This window comes from Penaeus monodon, chromosome 12, assembly GCF_015228065.2.
Source record: "Penaeus monodon isolate SGIC_2016 chromosome 12, NSTDA_Pmon_1, whole genome shotgun sequence".
Lineage (NCBI taxonomy): Eukaryota > Metazoa > Arthropoda > Malacostraca > Decapoda > Penaeidae > Penaeus > Penaeus monodon.
The window spans coordinates 14,357,401-14,369,900 of NC_051397.1; the positions used below are offsets into that span (position 1 = coordinate 14,357,401).

The 12,500-nt window shown below is 39.7% G+C and overlaps 1 protein-coding gene across 1 annotated transcript in view; it reads right to left on the reverse strand.

Moving 5' to 3' along the window:
- Positions 1-12,500, reverse strand: part of LOC119579322 (headcase protein-like) — a 110,970-nt gene that overhangs the window by 53,144 nt on the left and 45,326 nt on the right. Inside the window, 1 exon segment of the mRNA XM_037927085.1 lies at positions 10,222-10,315. Coding sequence (XP_037783013.1) covers positions 10,222-10,315 — 94 coding nt within the window.

Consider the following 12,500-nt stretch of genomic DNA (forward strand, 5'->3'; position numbering starts at 1 on the left):
AGACCCAGGAAGAAATATCGTAAAAAAACAACAACATAAAACAAAGATAATAATATCAAACAAGCTTAAAACTAATAAAGAGAAGGTAAAGAGGCTCTGAGCTGCTCCTGAAGTGGCCCTAACGAAAACAAGAAGACTGCCATCAGCGGCAACTCATAATATGGTACAATTATCTATCCCAAACTATATAGCGTGACACTATCCCCTTGACTATAAAGGGTTTATGGAAGCGGGCGGAGTATAATCGGGAAGGAAGATGGGAGGAAGGAAGGAAGGAAGAAGGGAAAGGCAGAGAAAGATGGAAAGGGAGAGGGGGAGGGAGTGGGAGTGGGAGTGGGAGTGGGAGAGGGAGTAGGAGTGGGAGAGGGAGAGGGAGAGGGAGAGGGAGAGGGAGAGGGAGAGGGAGAGGGAGAGGGAGAGGGAAAGAGAAAGAGAAAGAGAAAGAGAAAAGAGAGAGAGAGAGAGAGAGAGAGGAGAGAGAGAGAGAGAGAGAGAGAGAGAACCTCTCTTTTTCTCCTCCTCACACACACAGCCATACACACATACCACCCTCCCCTACCCCAGGCCCTCCCCACCCCACGCATATCCCTCCCACCCGAACATTTAACACGGATCATAAAAATTTACGCCTTTCGGATGTCGTACAAATGACTTGGGCCTCATCACGGCCTTTCGCGATCTATCCTGCCTTTCTCCATATTTCCTCTCCTCTCTTCTCTTCTCTTCTGTTCACTTCTCTTCTCTTCTTTCTCTTCTTTCTCTCCCTCTCCTTCCCTTCTTCCTTCCGAATTTCCCTGTCTAACCTCCCATCCCTCCCTTCCCAGTTCTTTTACTCTCCTCTACTTTTCCTCCCTCCCTCTCCCTCTTTACCCTCTTCCCTCTCTCCCTCTTTACCCTCTTCCCTCTCTCCCTTCTCTACGCATGTCTTGATTTTCCCCGCTACCCCCTGCCATTTCTATCTTTCCCTCCCGAGAGAGATTTTTCCCCTTCGTAAATAACAGATACGCTCTCTCGCTCTCTCTCTCTCTCTCTCTCTCTCTCTCTCTCTCTCTCTCTCTCTCTCTCTCTCTCTCTCTCTCTCTCTCTCTCTCTCTCTCCCTCTATTCACACACACTTGTACTTCCTGTGATTAGCTTTCTGTCCCTTTTTTTTTTCTTTTTTTTTACTTATTCTCTTTTGGCATATATCTTTCATATTATAGATCGATATGTTTTATCATTTTCCTAACTGAATTTACATTTGTCGTCCCTAAAAAAAAAAAAAATCCCACTCGGTCTTCCCGTTTTCCAACTCCCCGTAACCCATTTTCTTCTGCCGCTCCCGTTTTCTTTCTCCCTTTTGGCCTCCGTCCGCGCGCCCCGAATGAAATCCTTTTTTTATTTCTTCCTCCTCTTCCTCCCAGCCCCTCGTTATTCTAGAATTTTCCTAGAGCAATGGCAGGGCTGGAGCCATTTAGGTTTCTCCCTGGCCTACCTTACGAGTAGGCCTATAGAACGAGGGAGGGAAATCTTGTGCAATAAGTTTTCCGCGAAGCCTACGGTGAGTGGCGCCATCTTACACAGCCCGCCTGGAATTACTCCGGTAATCTATTTATGTAAAGCGGCTTCTACATTAAGGAAACGATGCGACCGAATATCAATAATTCCCCATTTCACTAAGGTCTACGATCGCACACACACACGCACACGCACACGCACACGCACACGCACACGCGCGCACACACACACACACACACACACACACACACACACACACACACACACACACACACACACACACACACAAAACGATCACTGCATCATCCCGTAACATTGATTTTCCATTGCAAATCCCCTCTCCCCCCCCTCCCTCCCTACCCTTCACCTACCACCATTTCTTCCTCTCTCTCTCTCTCTCTCTCTCTCTCTCTCTCTCTCTCTCTCTCTCTCTCTCTCTCTCTCTCTCTCCGTGAGTCACCGATACATAAAAGGTCAACGGAAAGAGAAGGATCCACATTAGGAACAGACATAGGCCCTTCAACCTCCCCTCCCCCCTTTCCCTCCTCCTCTCCCTCCCCCTTTTCCCCTTTCAAACCCCCTTCCCCTTTCCCCTCCCCCCCTCCCCCTCGATACGAAGACACCGCGAGGTTTCGGTTCAAATTACGATTTCTTCGTTTTTATTGTTACCGAACGAGCGGCCGGTGCCTCAGTGGCGGGGGGGGGGGGGGGAGAGGGAGATGGATTAGAAAGAGAAAGAAAGAAAGAGAAAGAGAAAGAGAAAGAGGGAGAGAAAGAGAAAGAGAAAGAGAGAGAGAAAGAGAAAGAGGGAGAGAAAGAGAAAGAGAGAGAGAAAGAGGGAGAGAAAGAGGGAGAGAAAGAGGGAGAGTGAGAGAGTGAGAGGCTTGCATTGATTAAGGTTCGATTTTACCGATTTCAGTATCTACATTTTTGTTTTTTTTATTACTATTTCCCGTATCTACGCCCCCCCCCTTCCTCCTCCCCCCCTTTTTTATTTCACTTTCTTATCTCTTCCAATGAAATTGTGAACAAACGACTTTGACGCCGCGACAAAAAAGAAAAAAAGAAAAACGATGCAAAAAAAAAAAAAAAAAATGCAAAGACAACCTCAGAATATCCTTTTAGCACAAGCCAACTCTCCAAAATACGATGACTCACTAACCAACTGACTCTCAACCCTGGGACACCCCCTCACCCCCCCATCACACCCCCTACCCTCCACCCAACCCCATAACTCTCACCCCCAACCGCCCTCCCCGCCCCCCTCCCTTTCCCCTTCTCATTTCCCATATGTCTATCGACCCCCACCCTATCCCCTTCCTCCCTACCCCCCCCTCCTTCCTCCTCTCCCTCTCCCTTTTCTATGCCCCCCCCTACCACCCTCCCCTCCCCTCCTATTTCTCTACCCCCACCCCTTTCCCCTCTTTCCTTCCCCTCCCTTAGATTTCGTCCTTGTGAAAGTGCGGGTGCTATATCATAAATCTAAAGGGGAATCTCTTCCCCTCTCTCTCTCCTCTTCCCCTCACCTCCCCTCCTCCCTCTTCGGCGTTCTCCTCCCCTCTCTTATTCCCTTTTCTGCCCTTATTTTTATCCCTTCTTTCTCGTTCTTTCTTCGGTTGTTGTGTTTCTGTTATTTATCTCGCTTTTCTTTCTTCCATTTTCTCTTTTCTCTTAGTTTTTTTCTAATAATTTTTATATTATTTCGTTGTTTATATCCTTTGAACTCTTTCTAAATTTCCATAATAATAAAAGCCATAACTATCTTTTATCTTCATCTAATTTCACAAAAAGATAACAGAAATAACATTATACGTAATGATAATATAATTCGAGAAACACAAAAGGACAATTTATTAACCGACAAAACCAGTTCCACAATATTCAACACGCAAAAATATGCACGCGAGAAAATTGCAAATTGCAAGTTCAATTCATTAGCATTCTGTTCAACGATTGATGCAGCGGACCCTCGGTATTATAGATGAAGCCTATTCTTTAGTATCGTGTTCTTCAAGTCTTGTTCTTTAGTGAGCGTTCTCTACTATCTCTCTGAAAAGGGAAACGGGTGTGTGTGTAGTTTTATTTTGTTTGATTCTATGTTTATATGTGTTTTGCTAATGTTTCTTGGCTGATTTTTTTATCATTTGCATTCTATCTTTTTTTTTTCCCTTCATCCTATTACATCTTTATCTCTCTTTTTACCTTTTTAACAATCTTAATTTCCTCGCCTCTTTACGTTTTCTTTACATTTCTATCGTCCTTCATCCCTTTCTCAGCATCAACAGAAAACGGAGTATCGGGGAATTTCCCTTCGGCTGGAACTACGTGATTGCCGACAATGTTCCCTAAAATGGCTATGACAAACGGCAGTGTGTGAGAACGGGAACACATCGATAGGGTTGGGTTTAAGGGGGTACTTATACTAAAAAAAAAAAGGTTCTCTCCATTTATTTGGATGAGGAGGTAAAGGGAAAAGAAGAGAAAAAACGAAATAAACTTTTCGGCTTAAGGCTTTGAAAGTCCGTTGGTTGCAAGAGCGAAAGAAGGTAATCCATGATAGGGTAATTTAATTTCTTAGTAATCATCCATAATCCAATAGAGGCAACATCTGTTTGATATTAATGTGAAAACTACTACGACAATAAGAATAATATAAAAGAGAGAAAGAGGGGAAATATGCTTCGTAAATAGTCATTGCTGTCGACAAAATTCCTTAATTCCACGGTTCGTAACTTTTTTTTTCGTCTAATCTGCACAAAAGACAAAAGAAGTAACTTATGAAAACATCTTTTAAGATCAAACAAAAATTAAGTCGAATTTTAAGATTTCAATTTGAGTACACTTTTCTTTTTCTTTTTCTTTTTAGTTATGAATACTTTTTTTGGTTAGTAATTTTTTTTTCAGTTTTATAGAAGAGAAAATTGGTATTTTCTATTGACAGTTTCCCTCCCATCCTCTCGAAAAAAATATTTCCTCGAAAATCTTCTTTAAAAAAAAACACTCCGCTTCCTTAAAAATAATATTTTTCATCATCATTCTAATAAGAAAGACGAATCCAAAATCCATTTTCTTATTTTTTTTTCTTTCTATTTCATATTTAAACATAATATTCATAATCAACTCTCGAGATTAATCTACAAAGGGTGATTTGCATACTAATACAAGGTAAAGCCACGGTGAGAATGGGAGGCGGAGGGGGGGTAGGATGGCGATGGAGGGGGGGGAGGGGGAAGAGAAAAGGAAAAAGGGAGGACTAAGGAATAGGGGGATAGGGATAGGGATAGAGGGTGATAGATGGGAGGAGAAAGGAGAAGGGCGAAAAGGAAGAAGGTAGGAGGGAAGGAAGGAAGGAAGGAAGGGAGGGGAGGGAGGGAGGGAGGGAGGGAGGGAGGAAGGAAGGAAGGAAGGAAGGAAAGAACTGAGGAAGGGATGGAGGGAAAGGGAGGAGGGAAGGAAGGCAAAAAGGAAGGGAATAGAAGGGCAGAAGGAAGATAGGAGAAGCAGGAAGGGAAAAAAAAGAATAGAGGGGAAGAAACAGTTAAAAAAAGGAAGAAGAGTAAAGCAAGAACAATGTACAGGAGAAGGGGAAGAAAAGGAAGAGACGAGAGAAGCAGAACGAACGAGGAGAGAGGAGGAGGGGAAGAAGAGCGTGAAAAGAGGGCAACGGCGAGGAAGAGAGGGCAAAGGAAGAGAAAGGAAGCAAGGCAATGGAAAGAGGGGGGGAGGGGGGAGGGGGTAGAAATGGGGAGCTTCCTAAGGCTATGGTGATTATATCGTCATTCTCATTATCTTTGCAGCGCCGGTTAAACTAATTGTCGACTCGCAATTAACGTTTCGCCGTGTTCGGTGGGGTGTGAGTGGCGCTTGTTATGGTTTGGGGGGAGGGGGAGGGGGGAAGGTGAAGGTGAGGGGGTGGGGGAAAGGAGGGGGGGTGAAGGAGTGGGAGTGAAGGGGGGGTAGGGGTGGGGTGGGGTGGGGGTTGGAGAGGTGCATGTGGGGGTGGGGGTGGGGGTAGGGGAGGTGGAGAGAGAGAGGCGGAAGGTAAGGTGGAGGAAGAGGAAGACGAGAGACATGACGAAGAAGAAAAAGAGACAGAATAAGAAGGATAAAGATGAAAGGAGAAACAGGACACAAATAGAATAATTAAAAAATGATAAAAAAAAAAATCAATAAACAAAGTCGGCTAATAGCCAAATGGAAACAATCGCTCTTGACAAGGTATATTCACGTTCCCTTTACCTTTACGCTCCCTTTGCCACAACGAAAGCATTCCCTTCACCCTTAATTACGGATTCATCCTCCCTTAACCCCTTAATTTATACCCTTCCTTTACGTAATTACTGTTTATCAAAGTTTTATTTTTCCAGTTTATATTCTGTTACAAATCTTAGGAAATTTACAAACAGAAGACGAACGAAGAACGAACCTAAAATGATAAAAAAAGAAAGAAAAAACAGGAAAATAGGAGAGAGAAAAGAGGGGGGGAAATCTTCAAAAGAGAAAACAGAGCAGGTTCGGAAAAAATACGGGGAAACTAACACTTAAAAAAAAAAAAAAAAAAATGTAAATGCATAGTGAAAATGACGTTGATAATGACTATATTGCTTTGCTCTCCGAAGACCGTCCAATGTGTCTGGAATTCCTGGAATCTCAATTACCTTGTTCAGTGCATATACATACCCCCCCCCACTTGTCCTTCTCCCCCTCCCCCTCCCCCTCCCCCCCCTCCCCCTCCCCCGCTTCCTCTTCCTCTTCTATCCTATGACTTGTTACTTTATTTGTATTTATTTTCGATTTCGTGTTTCTTTGCTTCGTTTTTTCTTTCTTTCGTTTGTTTTCTTATCATCAGTTATTTTTTTTCTCTTTCTCTTTATTACATCATATTCAATGAGTAAATAGGCAAATTAACAAGAAACAGAGGAAAAGGCAAAGAAAAAAAGAAAGAGAACAGGTAGAAGGAAGGAAAAAAAATAACAAGAAGAAGAAGAAGAAACAAGACGAAGAAGGAGAAGGAGAAGCAGAGGAAGAACAAATAAAAGATAAAAAGAATATAATAAGTGTGTCTTTATGTCGCCAGGAATTGCGATTTTTATTAAACACTCCATTGTCTATTTTATAGGGGCGTTCTGGTCTCTTCCCTTCACGGACTAGAGTTTTACGACAGCGAAAGGGGGAGTTATGAAACCTTGCGATCGATATGGCAGAAAGAAAAAGAAAAGAAAGAGAGGACGAGAAAGGAGGAGCGAGGGAGAGAAAGAAAGAAGGGAGGGGCGAGGGTGAGATGCAATGGGCGGGGGGGGGAAGGGGGAGAGGGAGCTTGTGAGGGAGAGGTGGAGGTTTCGAAAGGGAGAGGGAGAGGGAGAGGGAGAGGGAGAGAGAGAGGGAGAGAGAGAGAGGGAGAGAGAGAGGAAGAGAAAGGAGAGGAAGAAGGAGAGTGGAAAGAGAAGAGAGAGAGAGAGAGAGAGAGAGAGAGAGAGAGAGAGAGAGAGAGAGAGAGAGAAATAGACCACCATGTAAATACATTTTACTTTCGTTAAGTCCCCCCTTTCAACAACAACAACAAAAAAAAGAGAAAAAAGAAAATGGAGCGCAGTCGTTTTCTATACATCCCTCTCCATAGTTTCTAAAGAGATACGCAGTCCTCCCATATTCTCGTTATATTTTTTTCCATTCTCGTTTGAAATCTATCTAATAAAGGCTGAGCAGACGTAAATAAAATAAAAAAAGAGACTTTCCCTAAAAATCGTAAAGTAGATATCTTATACCTGTATTCCCTAGGCCCCCTACTGGTAATTGCACATATAAAGCGTCTTTTGGGGCCTTTGCCTACCGCACGTGGCCCATTATCAACCCTATGGCCAGCTGACGTTAGGGTTCTTTGCCCATTGGAAAACAAAGGGAAAATCGTCCTTAGGGACAGGTTAAAATACAGCTCACCGTGGCTAACGGTACATACAATTCAGGCCTTTATGCACACGACATATATACTCACTGTGTTCCTCTCTGTTCTACACAATGTTACAGCCTAGTTTATTTGACAAAAAATGGAAAATAATGAAATAGCGGTGAATGGCAAAACTACCAGAGCGGAGTAAATGGACGAGATAGAGAAAGAAATGTTGTCAACAAGTTTTCCAGAAATTCAATAACAAACACGAATAAATATTTGTCCCTTTTACATTCACCTTTCTGTCAGATGTGTGTATTATACATGTGTACATACGTGTGCGTGTACATATGTGCTTGTACATATTGTGTGTGTGTGTGTGTGTGTGTGTGTGTGTGTGTGTGTGTGTGTGTGTGTGTGTGTGTGTGTGTGTGTGTGTGTGTATGTGTATGTGATGTGTATGTTATTTATTGTATGTGTGTGTTGTGTGTTGTGTGTGTGTATGTGTGTTGTTATGTTGTGTGTGTGTGTGTTGTATTTATGTATGTGTATTGTATATTTATATTATTTATGTATGTATTATGCATGTACATAATAATATATATCATATAATATATATTATATATATATACAACATACATACATGCATCATCAACATACAACATATATACATATATATTATATATATATATTATTATATATATATATATATATATATATATATATAAATATATACATACATACACTACGCGCACCACCACCACCACACACACACACACACACACACCACACACACACACATAAATCAATATATATATAAATATACACATATTCATACATCACATATACACATAAATATATAAATAAATTATATAGCTATAAAAAATGTATATATATATATATATATATAATATATATATATATATATAGTATATATATATATATATATATAATATACAATATATACATATAAATATATAATATATAAATAATATATATATATATATAATATAATATATATATATATATATATATATATATAATATATATTACATACCCATACCCACAACATGCTCACATACACAGCTGAGTAATGGATTTAACACGTTCAACACACCAGTTTTTTCAAACAAAATTTCCCCCTTTGGAGAATATCAAGTTTAAATCTTTATGCAGGAAAAATATCAAAACAATTAAGAACATTTGAATAAATGAATACATTTTATTTATCAGTTCAACAAACCATTTCTTTAAGAAGAAAAATATATACCAGCCAAGGGTCACAAACTTGTTTTAAATACATACATAATGTATATAAAAAGAATATCTGAATTGGGCTTGTGAGAGACGCAACGTCTTTCACTTCAGCCTAACTTTATTTCCTCCCAAACACAAAGTTAATACATGACACATTTTGGACAAAAAAGCGCAGAGAGATAAATCGACTATTTTATCGCCTTAAAGAGCTTTCTCTAAACCAAACTCTGGGTACATCTTTAATAGTTCTTGACGTCACTGCAAATCTAGTGCTAGTACATTTCTTCATTTTTGTGGGGATGATCACTTTTATATATATATAAAATATATATTCATCAAATGTCAGATGTCTAGAAACATATGCACTTCCCCAAATATATATACAGTGTATATAAAATCCTTGTTGAGGAAAAAATGTCTTTACTAACAGTTTTGTTAAAGGGTAGAATTAACCCGTTCTCCCTTCTTATATATAATACAAATTCACTTTAAACACGAGAGAGTTTCCTATTACAGTCACTTGAAACAACTGCCTTAAAAGGGTCATTCGTCTCACAAAAGTACATATACATATATGTATATTTATGTAGCCTTATGGACTTTCTAAAAGCTAGCGAATTTATATATATAAATATATATTCTTTAGCTTCTGCACACGATCAAAAATATACCTTTTTTGTCTATCTGAAGTCCGCTATTTTCGTGTCTGAGCCCTTTCTGTTTGTTGCTATTAAAGAGAGAGAGTTACTCTTTATTGTGTTTGTGATTTCGAGTTAGTGACAATATCATATGAAACACGACATGCCTGGCATAGAAGACACGTTTTATTGAGTTTATATGATATATATATATATATAAAACACACTCTCCCACTGGGTCTTTGAGTGAGCGTTTATAAACAGTCGGGAAAGTTTATGAAGTTATTTATTTAAATAAGATCGACGAAAGATTTTTTTTATGATAATTAATATCTCTTGATTGCTGGGGATGCACACAACCCGGTGTTCTCTTCCTGGTAAACACAAAGTCTTCAAGATATTTACTATCTCTCTTTTATATATATAAATATAGAATCTATATACATTATAGACTTTCGATTAAGTGCACTTGATCCTAAAGCGCCAGTCTGTCTCTCTCTTCTTGTGGGGTCGAAACACCTACGACAAAATTAATCTCGGTTTCTTCTTCTCTCCGCGTGGGGTAAAGACGAATTCGGAAAAAAACGCTCAAAACGCCGGTATAAATGAGGGTCAAAATTGCATGTTTGCGATAAAAACCAAGGGGAAAAAATTGGATCGACAAACACTATATATTCCTTTTCCAGAAAAAAAAGGAAAAAATTATAATTGAACATTTATTTAAAGAAAAAAAAAAAAACTACAAACAAACCGGAATCCGCACTACGACAATAGATCCATGAATCATAATAAATCATCAGTCATAATGAACATTAGCATCAAGCAATAATAACCTTATGACAAAACCTACTGTGACCAAACAGGAGAGAACAAATAAAACAACAACTTCTAGTTTTTGTCTTGTTTCAAAAGCAACACCATATACGGATAGTTTGCTCCCTACCTTGATGTGATAAGAGTTGATCTTGTGTCTCGGCAAAGCGTTGAAGCTGCTGAAGTCTAGTCTCCTTGCGAACAGCCCGCCACCGGATCCATGTCTGGGGAGGAAAGGAGAAAGGGTGAGAACGTGATTCTGGAGATACGTGATTCTTGGAGGAGATACGTGATTCTTGGAGGAGATACGTGATTCTTGCAGGAGATACGTGATTCTTGGAGGAGATACGTGATTCTTGGAGGATACGTGATTCTCGAAGGAGATACGTGATTCTCGGAGGAGATACGTGCTTTTTGTAAACAAGAAAAAAACACATTTTGGAACTGATTTTTATAAATAAAATGAGATAAAACGTCTGTAGAAGAGAATATAAATTATTATTATAAAATGTGCAGGAAGATTCAGAAATATATCCATAAAAAAATGTAAAGTCAATTGTGTCTTTCAAAAATATTGATATCATAATGAGATATCACAGGAAACAGATTTAGAAATCAAGCCCAAGAGAAATATATATAATTTTCCAAACATATCTCTGAAGACTGAAGAAGGGAGGGAGGGAGGGAGGGGGGAGGGAGGGAGGGAGGGAGAGAGAGAGGAGAGAGAGAGAGAGAGAGAGAGAGAGAGAGAGAGAGAGAGAGAGAGAGAGAGAGAGAGGGAGAGAGAGAGAGAGAGAGAAAAGATAACCTTTATTATCTAAGGTAATCCATTATACCGAGGTTCCTCTTCTCTTCTCATTCTCTCTCCTTCTCGCTTTCTTCCCTTTAAATTACACTTCATTACACAACTGATAATAACCGATAAAAGAATGAAAGAAAGAAAGAATAAGAGACAGAATGTGAATGTATGTTTCAATCATTACATTTAAACGTTGTTCCGGTTTTAGTAAGAAAACGAATTAAGTAAAAAGTGCCATTTGTCTGTAAATGCCTTGGGGGGGGGGGTAATAATTTTGTGACTGTTTGCCTTTAAATGCCTTGTGTGTAAATGTTTTGTGTAAATGTACATGTGTGTGTGTGTGTGTGTATGTACTGGTATGCATGTTTGCAGTATGTATGAATATGTGAATGAATGTATGTATGAATATGTATGTCTGTGAATGAGCGTATGTAATATATATGAATGAATGTATGTATGTCTGTGTATGAACGTGTGTACACATATATCTGTGTATGAACGTATGTATGTCTGGGTATGAACATGTGCATGTATGTGTATGAACAGATACATCTAAATACACTATTCACCTGTGTACAACTCGTACATATAAGGACACAACTTCTCTCTCTAATCTCCGTTTTATCTATATATTTATCCTTATCCCTGCCCCTCCGTTTCCCCTCCCCCTTCTACCCCTCCTTTTCCCCTCTTGCGCAGGTGTAGCGATACAGGTGTTCTTCAGTTCCTGTTGGAGGACTAACAATTGTTTTTAGCCCCGTTGGCTTAGTCAGTCACTGGGGCTCCCGCAGGTGTGTTGCCTATAATTGTGCTGTCTGCGGAGCTCTGACCTTCACTTATTGCGGCCGGATATGAGCCTTCGGTACAGAGTGTACAAGGGCGAAATTCCTCCATTGTTTGCGTTACGTTGGGGGTGTTTGATACACACATAAAAAAGTAGGAGCAGATATACATATACGTATACATGCCACATACACATATATACACCCAATATCGCTTTAAATTATTATTATCTTTTTTTTATATACGACAAGTGTTCCGGTTTGACACATGTGCACAGTTTCTCGGTAATAAATTATCAACACCTGGGCAACTTGGAGAAACACCTGTTATTTCGGTTAAAAACATCTGTGCACACGTGTTCTTATGAGTAATACTCCTCTCTTTCGCTTTCTACTTCTCTCTCTCTCTCTCTCTCTCTCTCTCTCTCTCTCTCTCTCTCTCTCTCTCTCTCTCTCTCTCTCTCTCTCTCTCTCGCTCTCGCTTTATCTATCTATCTATCTATCTATCTATCTATCTATGTATCTATATCTATCTATGTATCTATATCTATCTATCTATGTATCTATATCTATCTATCGATTCATCTATTATCAACCTGCTGTATAACTGTATATGATGTGCGTGCCATGGATCCTACAGAGTTAGAACATAAAGGCATTACGATACAGACAGCAAAAAAAAATCGAATTATAGATAAATAATATCGATCTAGCCTTTTCATGACCCAAAGGCCACTGGGGTCTTGCATTTCGACCGTTGCAATTTTAGCATTTCAACCGTTCCAATTTTATCCTGTGACTCGTAAGTCTATTAGGCAATTGGTGGGA